At 46.1% G+C, this 17,500-nt stretch overlaps 1 protein-coding gene across 5 annotated transcripts in view; it reads left to right on the forward strand.

The window, feature by feature from the left end:
* The window catches only part of tbrg1 (transforming growth factor beta regulator 1), a 49,911-nt gene that overhangs the window by 4,981 nt on the left and 27,430 nt on the right, over window positions 1-17,500 (forward strand). For 4 of the 5 annotated variants that reach the window (XM_059946215.1, XM_059946220.1, XM_059946217.1 and 1 more), the window contains one exon: window positions 3,052-3,109. In XM_059946215.1, coding sequence (XP_059802198.1) covers window positions 3,052-3,109 — 58 coding nt within the window. Of the gene's footprint in view, window positions 1-3,051; window positions 3,110-6,851; window positions 7,541-17,500 lie in introns of all 5 variants that reach the window. The other variant, XM_059946216.1, reaches the window with a different exon arrangement.

The raw sequence follows: 17,500 nt of genomic DNA on the forward strand, positions 1-17,500 counted from the left end.
TTTAATGGGAGCAACTTCACATACTTGTTTGCTGGAGGAGCTCAAGGAAACCTCTTGGAAAATCTTTACTCATTATTACTTTCTGTCAGCTTGTGACTTATCTGAAGCCTTCCTTCTCTTGAGTCTATGGCATGGATCTAGGCCATTTGCCCCACAACACAGTTTTGATCAGTGGGCATCCATCTGTACTAATCTCACTTTATAGCACTGGGCTCTCTAGCCTTATAGACTTGTGTATTAATTCTTGGCTAGACCCTTCTCAAATGCTATGATCTCACTACTCTCTGGGTGAAAACGTTCCCCCTCAGATCCCATCTAGATCTCTTGGCTCTAAATCCAAATTATATAGCTTAATTATGTTCATTCTTATCAGTCACCCTAGAACCAGAGTGGAAGCAATAATCCTTACTCTGAAGGGACTAAAGAGGATACTGTGCAGATATACATACATTGTGAAATCAAAGTTTGGAAAATCCTTGAATCTTTTACTCAATTCACAAGGTAGTTGCTTTTTATGACAGAGCTTGGACTAGAGTGTCTGTTTTGAAATCTGCTTTGTCGTTCTAATGGTGTGGCCTTACCTATCATGGCTGACTGAATGTAGTTAGAACCTCATTTCTGAGGATGTTGAAGATGATTGTTCACTTATTCTTCCGGTGAATTTGGAGGATTTTGTAGCATCTGTGATTTTTCAGTGCCTTGAGATACCTGTGTAGTTAGTCCAGGTCTCAGAAATATGTTGGTAAGTTGCGAACACTGCTACCCAGGAGCCATGTACAGTGTTTTCTATCAAGTTTGAAGTCTACAAGCACCCTTTCCCTCAATTGATCAGGGTCATTGCTGATATATTCAGTGTGATGGAGGATTTCATCATCAATACCTGTCTTCACTGTGAGTGACTCTTGATTGTTTAAGAAGTTCACATTTTCTAGAATCTTGCCGTGAACCCAAAGGGCATGCATTTAAGGTGAGATGGGGTAATTTTAAAGGTGATGTGAGAGGCAAGTTTTTTTTAACACAGAGTAGTGGGTGCCTGAAATGCAGTGCCTGAGATGATGGTAGATTTTTAAGAAACATTTAGATAGGTACAGGAATGTGAGGAAAATAGAGGGATTACGTACCTTGCGTTTGCATAAGGGATTAGTTTGGTTGGCCATTTGATTTATAATTTAATAGGTTCTGCACAACATTGTGGACCGAAGGACCTCTTCCTGTACTGTTCTATGTTGTTCTGATGGAAGGAAGTTTAATGAATTTTGTTCTGAATATGTGCTTTGATAATATTGCTGAAGCCTGACCATTGCCCTAAGGTACTACTGCAATCCTAAAGTGAGGATGAAATGCTTCCAAAATTATTGCAATATGGGAGGGATATCTATGGCTTTGAGAGAAAATTTGGTGAATAAGAAGTTTCTTTACCCATGTTTGACCTGACACCATGAGACTTCATGGAATCTCAAGACAAAATCAAGGATTTTCAGTGCTACCTAGTTTTGTGCCACTGCTCCACTTTCTGTCGTGGTTTGGCCCAGAGATTAGTTTCAAAGGAAAAGGCTTATAATTTTGTCCAAAGTAAAAGCAGCTTACTTGAGCACCTGGAAAATTTCACAATTCAACAATGGGGGAAAGGAAAAGTAGAATGTAAGAGTAGTCAAGTGTAAACATAATAATCTGGGAAATTCTTAGATACAGGCCCTCCCTGGGTTATATACACTTGGCTTAGACACCCATACACAGGAACGAACTCCCATGACTATTATAAAAATTCAAACAAACCAGTCTTGGGGGGGGGGGGGGGGGGGAATAAAAACATAGCTCAATAAGTAGTCAGCCCTCATCTGCAGATTCCGCATGTGCGTATTTAACCAACCGCAGATTGGGAAAACCCGGAAGTTCTCACTCCAGCACTCGTTGTTAGAGCATGTACAGACTATTTTTCCTTGTCATTATTCCCTAAACAATACAGTATAACAACTTTACATAGCATTTACATTGTATTAGGTACTATAAGTAATCTAGAAATGACTTAAAAGTACAGGTGGTCCCCGGGTTATGAATGAGTTCCATTCTTGAGTCCGTCTTTAAGTCGGATTTGAAGTCAGAACAGATACATCCGGTATTATTTAGTGTCAGTTAGTCAAATGTTTTTCTTAGTATATAGTACATATTTTACCTTTCTATGCAGATAAAACACTTAAGAAACATATGTATTTCAAAAATTAATTCACTGCGTTGCTTAGTAATAATTGTAGCCTTTCACATGCTCCATTAAAATTGTTCTGATTGTTGACCGACTGTAGCCTAATGCTTTTCCAAAGACCGATGGCGTTTCACCTCTTTCCGATCACTTTATTACTTCCACCTTATTTTCAATCGTGATTATTTTCGTGAACAGAAACACTGCGGATTCAGAGCTGTACCGCCAGGTCCTAATGTCCACCACACTGAGGCAGGTTAAATAAGGTCTGGGGTTCTGCTGGGTCCTAAAGACCACCGCACTGAAACAGGTTAAATAAGGGACTTGAGCATCTGCGTTTTTTGGTATCTGCGGGGGGGCGCGGAACCAATCCCCAGTGGATAAGGAGGGCCGACTGTACTGAACAGCCTTGTTGAACTTTACTTATCATGCACCTTTCATCTTCCGGTTATTGAAACTAGCAAACCCCTTGTTTTGTCTGAACCAAATTTTAATCCAACTTGCCACTTACTTAAGGGTCATTTAAGTTTTTATTTTTATGACCACTGCCATGTTGGATTTCATTAATGGCTTTAAAGCCATGTAGCTTACCTTCTTCATTAACCCTTGTCAGAAAATTTAATTATCAGTCAGGCATGACATTCCTTACAGTTCTATGCTGAGTTTCTTTGATAAACCCCGTTCCCTCTAAGTGTTGTTTTATGCAGCCCCATTGGATTTTTTCCAGCAAGTTGCCCAATGTTAGATTGATTGACCACTCTCCTGTTGATAGCAATGAAGCATTATCATCTTAAAGGTATTCACGTGTTGACATGGACAAGGGGAAATAAACTTTTTTTTTATCTCCTCCCTAGCGAGCCAACATCTGATGTGAGTGACAAGCCAAACATGACGTGGTTGGATGCTGCTCAGGTAAGTGTCATTATTTGCCCAACTTTTCATTGGTATTGTCTGTTGCTGTTTGAGGTATGTGTAAAGCAGCATGTATTTCTTGTATCACTTTAGAACTACCTTTTCCCTGATTCATCTGTAACACTTGCCCAACAGGCTGGTATATGTCTAGGGGAAAAGGAGATCCAGCCACACACCACCCCCACCTACCGTACACGCAGGTGCTGTGAGAATCGAGTTTATGCCTCGCGCCCGCCCACAGTATCAAACCCACAACAAATACCGTTGTGAAATACACTTTAAAGAGTTTACTAAAATTAAAAGAGTATTAGGCAATACAATATACATGCAAGGGAAAAAAACAAAAAGGCGCCAACTTATCAAAGTTCAGTCAGTTTAGTGCACATCGTTGGAGCTCAAACATCGAACCATCCGACTCCTCGTCGCTTGCCTCCGACCTCCACGTCTTCGCACCTAGGACCATGCCCGGTGGTCTTCCGAGCAGTGCAGCGCACGTCCACCTTCCTCAGCGTCTTCCTCCCGAATCCCCACCAAAAGCCCGCGAAAACCCCTCCCCCAAGTTCCCAGCCTCAAAAGACAAAATAACATTCCCCATTGGTTAACAAATGAATACAGTTACCATATCAGCAAGTATAAAGCAAAACAACTGCGAGAGAAACACTTACCAGACAAAGAAGCATTCCTACTCTTAACAAACCAAAAAAACCCATTTTGAGTAACATACACAGGACATTGTACATTCTCTCCCCACCAGCAAATGTCATGCCCTCATGACATTACCAGAGTTCCCCAACACTTCTTGCAACACACAAAACCCAACCCAGGTGCAGAAAACAGTGACATAACTACCCAGAGCAGTAGAAATCACACTCGGTTCTCCTGGCACCACATATGTCAACCACTCCGGGGGGGGGGCGCCTAATTCTCTGAGATCTCCATACCCCTTCTGCCCCACTGGGCTCCCTCTTCACCTGCGAACCCACTGTCTCGGACTCCCCAGGTCTACCTGACAGACCCTCACCCCCTTCTTCACGGGGGTCCTCCCTCACCTGAGATCTCTCCGGCTCACGCTCAGGTTCCACCCTCTCTCCCCCCGATGTTGGCTGCCTCTCCATCTGACCCTCAAGACCTTCCCTCCGCTCACCCAACTCAGTATGGGAAGGGCCAGGAGCCTCCTCTTCTGGTACTGGAGTGCCAGCGAATGGGAACAGAGACCACTGATCTGAGTCGTCCTCTTCCGAATCGGTAGCCATTCCCGGGTGGGGAACCCGTCCCCGCTCTTCAGCAGCGTGCTCTCCCCTTTCTCCACGCCCTCGCAGAGTCCTTGTACTAGGCGCAAACTCCCACTCGGGCTCCTTATCCACCTGCACCGCTTGACCCAGGGGCAGCAGGTGATTCCAATGGAGTACCTTGATAGGCCCTTTCCCATCCTCAGGTTTCACCCAGTAAACTGGCAGGTTCGGCATCTGGCTCTCTGTTACATAGGGGCTGGCCTCCCATCGATCGGCCAGCTTGTGCTTACCAGGGAGTCCCAAATTCCGTAAAAGGACCCGGTCGCCCAGCAATAATTGGACAAACTTCACCTTTCGATCACACCGCATCTTATTCCTCTGATTTTGTTTGGTAGCCGCCACCTCGGCCAACTCGTATGCCCGCTGTAACTCCCTCTTCATGTCGGACACATACTTCAGATAGGACTTCCCGGGTAATTCACCCACTTCACCCCCAAAATACAGGTCAATTGGCAACCTCGCTTCCCGCCCAAACATCAGATAATAGGGTGAGTACCCTGTAGCATCATTGCGAGTACGATTGTAACAGTGAACCAATTGTCCAATATGACGACTCCATCTACTTTTCTGCCCAATCTCCAGCGTCCCGAGCATATCCAACAGGGTCCTGTTGAACCTCTCAGGCTGAGGATCACCCTGTGGGTGGTAAGGGGTAGTCCTGGATTTCTCAACCCCAAGCATAGTCAGTAATTCATGGATAAGGGGGCTCTCAAAGTCCCGCCCCTGATTACTATGGATTCGCCTGGGAAGGCCGTAATGAACAAAATACTTCTCCCATAACACCTTCGCCACTGTCGTCGCCTTCTGATCCTTAGTGGGAAATGCCTGAGCATAGCGAGTGTAATGATCGGTGATGACTAAGACATTCGCGGTGTTGCTGGTGTCAGGCTCAATCGACAGGAAATCCATACATACCAAGTCCAGAGGTCCCGCACTCTGCAAGTGCGACAGTGGAGCCGCCGACGCTGGCAGGGTCTTCCTCCGGATGCAACGACTGCATCTCCTACAGTATTCTTCGACTTCCCCCTCATCCGGGGCCAGTAGAACTGATCTTTGAGTAATCCATAGGTCTTTTCCACCCCCAAGTGTCCAGAATCATCATGTAAGGCCTGGAGTACAGCCTGTCGATACTCCTCCGGCAGGACCAGTTGCCAACAGCGGGGTTGGTAAGGAGGCGCCATTACCCGGTACAAGATTTGGTTCTTTAACTTTAACCGAGACCACTCCTTCAATAACAGAGGCACAAATGGGTGTTTCGCCTTCTCAGCCAACACCACATCCCCCTTCTCGACCGCTCACCACACAGTGCCAATACTCGGGTCATTTTGCTGAGCAGCTGCCACTTCCCCCGGACTCAGTTCCGGCAACTGTTTAGTCCGCAGTGTGATCAGGTCACAGTAAACTAGGGGTATGGCGTCGTCAAAAACCCCCAAGTGGTCCACGGCTCTTTCCATCCTCCCTCTTCTCTTGGCCTTCACGGTGATAGCAAACTGACACATCGCCTTCACTCCAGGGGCAGGGACACTCTCCCACTCCTCGTCCTTCTCCTGTTCCCCCGGCTCCCAACGTGACAAAGCATCCGCATCGACATTCTTGCTTCCAGGGCGGTACCTCAGGCTGAAATCATATACAGACAAGGCCGCCAGCCACCGATGCCCTGTGGCATCCAGCTTCGCCGAAGTCAAAATATAAGTGAGGGGATTGTTATCCGTTCTCACCTCAAACTTGGCTCCGTACAGGTAATCGCCCAGCTTGTCCACCACCGCCCGCTTCAGCGCCAGGAACTCCGACTTGTGAGTGAGATAGTTTCTCTCCGATGGCGACAAGCTTCGGCTGACAAAGGCTACCGGCCTCAATGCTTTGCCATGCTCCTGGTACAGAACAGCCCCTAGACCCTCTCGGCTGGTATCTGTGTGCAGCACATATGGCTTCTGGGGATCGGCAAAAGCCAACACCGGGGCCTGGGTCAGTGCCCTTTTCAAAGATCGGAACGTCTCTTCACATCGATCATCCCATCTCGAGCCAAAAGGTTCCGCCGGGTTCCAGTATCCTCCAGTATCCTGCCTCTGGTCCCCCTTCCATTTCTTTCCCACCGGGGGATAGCCACACAACAGCTGAGTCAACGGGTGACACACTTTGGCGTATCCTTTCACAAATCAGCGGTAATACCCACAGAACCCCAAAAATGAGCGCAGAGCGCCCACTTTCTGGGGTCTCGGCCAGGTGGTCACGGCATCTATCTTGGTTGGATCAGTAGCCACTCTCTCTTGCGAAATGATATGGCCAATGTAGCTAACTGATGACTTGCAGAACTGGCATTTGTCCAGGGAAAGCTTCAACCCTTCTTCATTAAGCCGGCCCAACACCTTCAACAGCCTCTCCACATGTTCCTCCAAAGTCGATCCGAACACTCTACACCAGCACCTCTAACAGATTTATATCCCCCACAGTTCTCTCCATGAGCCTCTGGAAGGTGGCTGGAGCTCCCGATATGCCTTGGGGCATTCGTTCGAACTGAAAGAACCCCAGTGGGCAGATAAATGCGGTCTTCTCTTTATCGCCTGCACTCATCGGGATCTGGTAATACCCACTTCTTAAGTCCAGCACACTGAACCACTTCGCACCGCTCAGGCAGGCCAACGCATCCTAGAGTCTTGGGACAGTATATTGATCAGGGACAGTTCGCCAATTCAAAGTCCTGCAGTCAACACTCATGCGCACTCTCCCATTCTTCTTCCGTGCCACCACTATTGGGGATGCATAAGGACTTCGAGACTCAGCTATGATTCCGGCCTCCTTCAACTTGCACAAGTGCTGTCGCACATCCTCAACATCTGCCGGAGCCAGCCACTGGGATCTCTCTCGGAACGGGGTGTCTTCCATCACCCGGATGGTGTGGCGAGTGCTTTTGGAGCAGCCAACATCAAACTCGCCCCGAGAAAAAACAGCTTCCATCTTCAGCATCTTCTCCATTAGCCTGAGTTTCCACTCCGGCGACACAGGGGAATCCCCGAAGTTAAAGGCTTCAGCGGTCAGCTCCCTTCGATGCTCCAGTCCCTCCCTATTAGGTGTCCTCACTGGTGTACTAGACATTACCGTCACTGGGAACAGATGTGCCAGCGGCATTCCCCTCTTAAAGGTGATTTCTCTTGCTGTAGTGTTCCTGACGCTTATAGCTATACGCCTCGCATGTACCACCCCTGGTCTCTGCACTTTGGGCCTCACAGCGACCCCGTCAGAAATCGTGTCTCCCCTTCAAGATCGTCCGGGGCGTCTACTAACAGGGCTTTGCCCTTCGGCGTTCCTGGGAATCTGGGGGTCCCCATCACTAGTGCTACCTCCCCTGGTCGGATCACCTTGGGCCTCGCCTGCGTACACCACACAGTCCCTCGTTTACACTCCGGGTCCAGCTCTTGGGAGGCAACCCCTTCTTCGAACACCGCTCGAAACACTGGATGCACTGAGAGGGTCTCCAGAAAGTCTTCCCCACCCCCCCCTTCTCCATACAAGCTCCCAGGAGCCGTCGCACAACAGGGGAGTTAGTCCCCACCAGGAGGGCAGCACCACCAGTTTCCACCGGGTCAGGACACACCAACACCAACGTCTCAATAGCTTCAAACACTCCCACATCGCCCTCCGAGAACTCCAATCTTACCGATAGGTACCCATCGTATGGGTAGTCACCCTCTCTCACACCCCAAATCTGCAGGGCGTCAAATGGGGTTACGGGCAAATGCTTTAGATATTGATTGTAGAAAGACCGGTACAATAAGGTCACCTGCGATCCCATATCAAGAACGGTTTTTGCGTAAACTCCCTCTATCCCTAGACCCACACTGGCACAGGGTCCTACCAGCCCATCCGGAATAGAGGCGTGGGCACCTGGTGGTCTTCCGGCTGATCTCTGGGAATGTGTTCCTCCAGAGGCTCCAGTCCGTTCCCTCACTGGGCCTCTCCTAAGTTTCCCGACACCTCTCCCTTCTTAGTCACAGGGGGGCTTGTCCTCCGCGGGACTCCTTGTCTCTCACAATCCCGCCTAAAGTGTCCCTCCTCTCCACAGCGATAGCACACCTTCGGCTGCCTGCCGCCCCTCCTCTCCCAGGACGTCTCCTGCTCCCAACCCACTGCACTGGTCGCCCCCGGGAGTGGGTACCTCCCGTGTCCCTCCCCTCAAGAGGGGGTTCCCTACTCCCCGGGGGGTTGTCAATCCTCCACCCAGCCACCACTTCCTGTATCGGTGAGGATCGCTCCCGTAGGCCTGCGCCCCTTTTCTGCCCCAACGCTCTCTCTTCCTCTTGCACCTCTAAACAGTTGCCCAAATGATGGAGGGGGACCTTTCCTATAAGCCTGCCGGATAGTCCACGCCATCTTGTCCTCCTCCAGAGAGCCACTGAATATCTGACTCATCCTCACGCTAGCCACGTCAGGCGCCTTCACTACCCCCTGGCGCTGCAACCCCGTAAGCATCCCCTCCATCCTAAATATGTACTCAGAGAGCTTTTACCCTCTCCGTTGTTCCAGGCGTTGAAACTCTGCTAAAAGCAGCCAGGGTTCCCCTGACAACCCAAACGCTCCCTCCAAAACTTCTATGCATTCCTCCACTGAGGCCCCAGGCTTCTCAGCTTTCAACTCCTGGACTGTTTTGGCTGCTAAACCACTCAAACTTCCCACCAATCGCTGCCTCTTCTCCTCCTCCGAGCCTGGCCACTCCTCTAACATCAAAGACGTATGCTCGATCCAGGTCTCATTGTCCACCTCCCCATCCGGAGTAGGCTTGGCTCCGGAGAACACCCCCAGCTTCAGCTGTGGCCTCTCGGCCACTCCCACCAGGAAGTTAAGTGCGGCTGCCAGCTCCGAGGCTTCCATCCTACCTGGGGAGTGGGGCCTAGTCACGACTCCCTCCTCCCATCTCCCTTTACTAGTGCCAGGCACCTCTCTGGGGTTCACCTCTAGCTCTAGCTCCTCAGCCTCATCCTCGGAGAGGGTGTGGAGCCCCCACGGCCCCGCCTCCCCAGAACACTGACCGTCGCCGGCAGTTCCAACGTCCTGACATCAGCACTCGTACAAACCAACACCCAGCCAGACTCCACCTCTTTACCACACCGTCTAGCTACCAATTCTACCTGCCCAATACCCTTCACCGAACTTAAGCCCCGCACTAACGCGTCTCCCGAAACTCGAAAATCCACTCCGCTCACTGCACAGGCATACTGCACCGGTACACCTTCAAATTCGCACCAGCTAACAATCGTATCTCTGTCCATCTCCGCTCTGCTGCCTGCGCGATTCCACAGCCCCTGACAATCCAATCCGGGACGAGCACCCCACAAATGTAACACTTGCCCAACAGGCTGGTATATGTCTAGGGGAAGAGGAGATCCAGCCACACACCAATCCCACCTCCCGTACACGCAGGTGCTGTGAGAATCGAGTTTATGCCTCGCGCCCGCCCACAGTATCAAACCCACAACAAATACCGTTATGAAATACACTTTAAAGAGTTTACTAAAATTAAAAGAGTATTAGGCAATACAATATATATGCAAAGGAAAAAAACAAAAAGGCGCCAACTTATCAAAGTTCAGTCAGTTTAGTGCACATCGTTGGAGCTCAAACATCGAACCATTTGACCCCTCGTCGCTTGCCTCCGACCTCCACGTCTTCGCACCTAGGACCATGCCCGGTGGTCTTCCGAGCAGTGCAGCGCACGTCCACGTTCCTCGGCGTCTTCCTCCCGACTCCCCACCAAAAGCCCGCGAAAACCCCTCCCCCAAGTTCCCAGCCTCACAAGACAAAATAACATTCCCCATTGGTTAACAAATGAATACAGTTACCATATCAGCAAGTATAAAGCAAAACAACTGCGAGAGAAACACTTATCAGACAAAGAAGCATTCCTATTCTTAACAAACCAAAAAAACCCATTTTGAGTTACATACACAGGACATTGTACACATTCTGCCACTGCCATCTGCCCTGTAGGGTATACTTGTCCACCTACAGCTACAGAGAGACTACAGCTCCCTTGGTGATCTCGGCACCCAGAACATCCTTAACTACAGAATCCAAAACCACCCAAAATCATTTTTTCTCCAAGTACCACCTCCCCCCAATTTCCCTTGTATGGGAAATCAAATACCCTGGTCTACTTAGAACCATAGAATATTACAGCACAGAAACAGGCCTTTTGACCCTTCTTGGCTGTGCCGAACCATTTTTCTGACTAGTCCCACTGACCTGCACCTGTTCCATATCTATATGTCCAAGTTTTTCTTAAATGTTAAAAGTGAGCCCGCATTTACCACTTCATCTGGCAGCCCATTCCACACTCCCACCACTCTCCGTGTAAAGAAGACCCCCCCCATGTTCCCTTTAAACTTTTCCCCCTTCACCCTTAACCCGCGTCGTCTGGTTTTTTTCTCCCCTAGCCTCAGTGGAAAAAGCCTGCTTGCATTCACTCTATCTATACCCATCATAATTTTATATACCTCTATCAAGTCTCCCCTCATTCTTCTACACTCCAGGGAATAAATTCCTAACCTATTTAACCTTTCTCTGTACCTCAGATTCTCAAGTCCCGACAACATCCTTGTAAACCCTCTCTGCACTCTTTCGACCTTATTAATATCCTTCCTGTAATTCAGTGACCTAAACTGCACACAATACCCCAAATTCAGCCTCACCAATGCTTTATACAACCTCACCATAACATTCCAACTCTTATACTATATACTTTGATTTATAAAGGCTAATATACCAAAAGCTCTCTTTACTACCCTATCTACCTGTGATGCCACTTTTAGGGAATTTTGTATCTGTATTCCTAGATCCCTCTGTTCTAATGCACTCCTCAATGCCCGACCATTTACCTTGTATGTTCTACCTTGGTTTTTCCTTCCAAAGTGCAATACCTCACACTTGTCTGCAATAAACTCCATCTGCCATTTTTTCAGCCCATTTTTCCAGCTGGTCCAGATCCCTCTGCAAGCTTTGAAAACCTTCCTCACTGTCCACTACACCTCCAATCTTTGCATCATCAGCAAATTTGCTAATCCAATTTACCATATTATCATCCAGATCATTGATATAGATGACAAATAACAGTGGACCCAGCACTGATCCCTGTGGCACACCACTAGTCACAGCCCTCACTCAGAAAAGCAATTCTCCACTACCATTCTCTGACTTCTCCCATTGAGTCAATGTCTAATCCAATTTACTACCTCACCATGTATACCTAGCGACTGAATCTTCCTAACTAACCTCCCATGTGGGACCTTGTCAAAGGCCTTACTGAAGTCCACGAAGACAACATCCACTGTCTTCCCTTCATCCACTTCCCTTGTAACCTCCTTGAAAAACTCTAATATGTTTGTTAGTCATGACTTACCACGCACAAAGCCATGTCGACTCTCCCTAATAAGTCCGTGTCTATCTAAATACTTATAGATCCTATCTCTTGGTATTCCTTCCAATAATTTACCTACTACTGACGTCAAACTTATCGGCCTATAATTTCCCGGATTACTTTTAGAGCCTTTTTTAAACAATGGAACAACATGAGCTATCCTCCAATCCTCCAGCACTTCACCCGTAGATACCGACATTTTAAATATATCTACCAGAGCCCCCGCAATTTCAACACTAGTCTCCTTCAAGGTTCGCGGGCATTCCCTATCAGGTCCTGGGGATTTATCTACTCTGATTTGCCTCAAGATGGCAAGCACCTCCTCCTCTTCAATCTGGATAGATTCCATGGCCTCACTACCTGTTTGCCTTATTTCCATTGACTCCATGCCAGTTTCCTTAGTAAATACAGACACAAAAAACCCATTTAAGATTTCCACTATTTCTTTTGGTTCCGTACATAGCTGACCACTCTGATCTTCAAGAGGACCAATTTTATCCCTTACTATCCTTTTGCTCTTAATATACCTGTAGAATATTGACTGCCAAAGCTACCTCATGTCTTCTTTTAGCCCTCCTGATTTCTTAAGTTTTCTTATACATGTCATACATCTCTCTCTTCTTCTTTATCAGAGTCCCATTATCCCTAGAGAACCAAGGTTATCCACTTTGCCTTTAATCCTGACAGGAACATACAAACTCTGCACTCTCAAAATTTCTCCTTTGAAGGCCTCCCACTTACCAATCACATCCTTGCCAGAGAACAACCTGTCCCAATCCATGCTTTTTAGATCCTTTCTCATTTCTTCAAATTTGGCCTTTTTCCAGTTTAGAACCTCAACCCAAGGACCAGATCTATCTTTATCCATGGTAAAGTTGAAACTAATGGTGTTATGATCACTGGAACCAAAGGTTCCCCTACACATATTTCCGTCACCTGTCCTAATTCGTTTCCTAATAGGAGATCTAATATTGCATCCTTTCTAGTTGGTACCTCTATATATTGATTTAAAAAACTTTCCTGAACACATTTTACAAACTCTAACCCATCTAGACCTTTAACAGTATGGAAGTCCCAATCAATACGTGGAAAATTAAAATCCCCTACTATCACAACTTTGTTTCCTGCAGTTGTCTGCTATCTCTTTGCAGATTTGCTCCTCCAATTCTCACTGACTATTGGGTGGTCTATAATACAACTCCATTAATGTGGTCATACCTTTCCTGTTTCTCAGCTCCACCCATATGGCCTAGGTAGACAAGCTCTCTAATCTGTCCTGCCTGATCACTGCAGTAACAATTTCCCTGACTAGCAATGCTATCCCCCAACCATCATCCCTCTGCCTCTATCACGTCTGAAACATCGGATCCCTGGAACATTAGGCTGCCAGTCCTGCCCCTCCTGTAGCCAAGTTTCACTAATGGCTACAACGTCATAATTCCACATATCAATCCACGCCCTCAGCTTGTCAGCCTTTCCCACAATACTCCTCACATTGAAATAGACACTCCTCAGAAGATTATTACCACCACATACAACCCTTCTATTTGTGACTTTGCATGAACCTTTAACATCATTTATTTTCACCTCTGCTCCACTATCTACTCTGGCACTCTGGTTCCCATGCCCCTGCAAATCTAGTTTAAATCCTCCCCAACAGCACTAACAAACCTCCCTGCAAGGATATTGGTCCCCCTGTAGTTCAGGTGTAACCCGTCTCTCTTGTACAGGTCCCATCTGCCCCAGAAGAGGTCCCAATGATCCTCAGATCTGAAACCCTGCCCTGTACACCAGTTCCTCAGCCATGTGTTCATCCTCCAGAGCATCATATTCTTACCCTCACTGGCACGTGGCACTTCATTTTGTTTCCTCTTAAACTGCGATGGATCTAAGCCATAGAAATCTCTGAGATATCCTAATTTCACCTAGAGTCACCCTGATTACTCCATTATCTATAGTACATCAGAGAACAGACAAAGATCATGAGGTTCCTTAACTCTGCAGTAGTAGTGCCAGGCAACTGGAGGATAGCTAACATTGTTTAGGAAATGAGGTAGCTTTAAACTAAGTTATTAAGTCCCATTGGATTTGATTTAGTAGATGATTTACTGTCATCCATTCTAAAGAACAGTATGTCTTGATGTAGAAATACACAGACTAATCAGACTATACAGGTGGTAAAGAAGGAGTATTGTTTGCTTGCCTTTATAAGTCAAGGAATTGAGTACAGAAGTTGGAAGTTTCAGCTTTATAAAACTTGTCACATATAGAGTATTGCATTCAGTTTTGGTTGTCCCATTATAGAAAGGATGTGGAGATTTTGGAGAGGGCTCAAAAAAAATTCACTAGGATGTTGCTTGGATTAGAGTGAATGTGCTTTAAGAAGCATCATGGGGAGTTGCAGAAGACTGCAGCACAGAAACAGCTCCTTTTGTCTATCGAGCCTGTGTTGAATCATTTAAACTGCCGTTGACCTGCACCTGGACCATAGCCCTCCATACCACTGCTATTGATGTACTTTCCCAAACTTCTCTTAAATGTTGAAATCAAAATTGCATCTTCCACCTGCGCTGGCAGCTTGTTCCACACTCTCACCACCTTCTGAGTGAAGAAGTTCCCCTCATGTTTCCTTAGATATTTCACCTTTCACCCTTAACCCATGACCTCTAGTTGTAGTCTCACCCAAACGTGTGGAAAAAGCCTGCTTGCATTTACCCTCTCTATACCCCTTATAATTTTGTGTATCTCTATCAAATCTCTCCTCAATCTTCTACTTTCTATGGAATAAAGTTCTAACCTATTCAATCTTTCCTTATAACTCAGGTGTCGGCAACGTCCTTGTAAATTTTCTCTGCACTCTTTCAATCTTATTTACATCTTTCCTGTAGGAGACAGAAATGGCACACAATACTCCAAATTATTTCCAACATATTATACAATTTCAAAATAATATCCCAACTCCTGTAAGCTTTGAAGGCCTATGTGCCAAAAGCTTTCTTTGCTACCTTATCTACCTATGAAGCTACTTTCACAGCTTGGGTTGTTTTATCTGAAGTGGCGGAAGCTGAGTAGAGATCTGATAGAGGTTTATGAGATTATGAGAGGCATAGATGAAGTCAGTATAATTTTCCCACGGTTGAATTATCTAATACTAGAGCACATGCATTTAATGTGAGACAGGGAAATTCAAATGAGATATGTGAGAAAGATTTTTTTTTAACAGAAGAGTGGTGGGTGAATGGTGGAGACAAATATGATTGAGGTATTCAAAAGCTTCTTAAATAGGCAAATGAATGTGCAGGAAATGGAAAAATGTAGATGATGTGCAGGTTAGAAGGGATGAGTTTAGTTGGGCATTTGATAACAAATTGAATTAGTTCTGAACAACATTGTGGGTTGAAGGGCCTGTTTTTGTGCTGTATTCTTCTATGTTCTAGAGCCAACCAGTGTGGATTTGAGAGGGGAAGGTCGTGGTTGACTATCTTAGTTTTTTTTTGAGGATGTGACATGGAGGGTCAATGAGTACAATGTAGTCAATGTCATCTATATGAATTTCAGATAGATCCCAAGCCTTGGACTTGATCAGTACAGTTAAAGCTCATAGGATCCATGGGAGAAGCACGCTGGATCCAAAGTTGGCTTGGTGGCAGCAAGCAGAGGGTAATTGTTGATGGATATTTTTACAAGTCACAAGGGCTCAAGATTTGCGACTTTTCTCTGTTATTCTCAAATGATTTAGACAGGAAGGAGAATGATAGAGGAGTTTGCAGATGATACAAAATTGGCTGGATGGTACAGAGATAGGCCAGAGGTAGAAAAGTGATAAATGAAATTTTATTTGGGGCAGTGTACTGAGGCAAGGGAGTACATAAGAGAGTGGAGATGTACATCTTTGGAGTTAATGCCCACAGATCCTTAGGAGTAGCTGGACAGTAAAGTCCAGCTATCTTATAAAGGCATATGGAATGTAGTCCTTTATTAGTTGCAATAAGCAGGAGTTTAGTAGAAGGGGGGAGATTATGCTAGACTTGTCTGTAATAGTGGTTCGGTCACATCCTGAGTACCGTGCCCATGTTTTGTTCATCATACTTAAAGAAACTGAATTGAATTAAAAGAAATTTTTGAAGGTGTCCAGGGTTAGAAACTTGTATCTGAGGAATGATTAAATAAACTGGGGATATGAGACCACTGATGTAGGAATAGGGAGCAACATACAAAGTGCTGGAGGAACTCAGCTTCTATGGAAAGAAATGTACAATCAGTAATTTGGGTCAAGACCCTTCATCTGGACTGAAAGGAAGAGGAGAGATAATATAAGGGGCAGCAATGAGAAAGAGCTGGCAGATAGATGATTGGTGAATCCAGTAAGGGGGATTATAGGCAGATGAGGGAAGGGGGGAGAGTGGGAATTATGTGAGAAACTGGGAGGTGAAAGTGACAAAGGGCTGAAGGTGATGGAATATGTCAGAAAAGGAACATCGAGTATGGAGATGAGGAGTGTGTGGGTGATGAACAGATGGAGTGGGTGAGAGAGGAGAAAGGTAATGTGTTGGGGGGGGGGTCAGGTAGATCAGGAAGAGAGAAAAGGAAAATGGAACAGGGTGAGTGGTTACAGGAGATTTTGAGAATTTGATGTTCATTCCATCAAGTTGGAAACTTTCCAGGTGGTTCCATGAGGTGCTGTTCCTCTAACTTACATGTAGTTTGATTTAGTGGAGGAGGCTGAGGCCAGATGTATCAGTGTGAGAATGGGAAGTGGAATTAAAACGACTGGGCACTGGGAGATCCAGGCTGGCATGGCAGTTGGAGGAAAGATGCTTGGCAAAGTGGTCACTCGGTGTGCACCAGGTTAGACAAGCTTAGGTTGTTTTCTTTAGAACAAAGGAGGCTTGAGAAAGATTTAACCAAGGTTCATAAAAATTAGGTTATTGAATAAGAATGACATGTTTCCCATAGCAGCGGGGTCAAAACAACAGTTTTTATCTATTCAAAGTAAGGGAAGGAGGGATTAGAGGAGAGAGGAGAAAAGTGTTTCTAGTGGGTAGTAGAGGTTGTAACTCTTTTCCTGAAAGGGTGGTGGAAACGGGATTCCTCACCATATATATGCTTGCATATATATTCAAAGAGCTTTGAGTTGGAAAGCCATTTACCAACAGTGGAGACAGGATGAGCTGATTGTTCCACTCCTGTGTCATAAACTTTGTATGTGTAATGTTTTTAAGACTTGGTTTCTCCTGGATCTTTAGTTGTGCCACTGGGCTGGACCTCATCCTGTCCCATCAGATCTTGAGAACATCCATCAGAAGTTTAACTGAATTAGTTAAAAGTCAAAGTTAAATTTATTGCCATTGTGCAGGAACATGTTTGTGTAGGTGTACTAAAATCTTAGCAGCATCACAGTTACATAGCATCAGATAGGCAACAATCGCAGGAAAAACATAAATCATATGCACCTCTTACACAAAAGAACACATTAGGACAGAAAGAAAGATTATTGTTATGCAAAGTGGTCATAGTGCTGCTGTACTAAGGTGTTAGTTAGGTTTGTGCAGGTTGGTTCAAGAAGCTGATGATTAAAGGGAAATACCTGTTCCTGGACCTGGTGGTGTTGGATTTGAGGCTTCTGCCTGATGGTAATCTGGCCTGGATGGTGGGGATTTTTGATGATAGATGTGTTCCGTTGATGATACT

This window comes from Hypanus sabinus, chromosome 21 (assembly GCF_030144855.1).
Source record: "Hypanus sabinus isolate sHypSab1 chromosome 21, sHypSab1.hap1, whole genome shotgun sequence".
Taxonomy (NCBI): domain Eukaryota; kingdom Metazoa; phylum Chordata; class Chondrichthyes; order Myliobatiformes; family Dasyatidae; genus Hypanus; species Hypanus sabinus.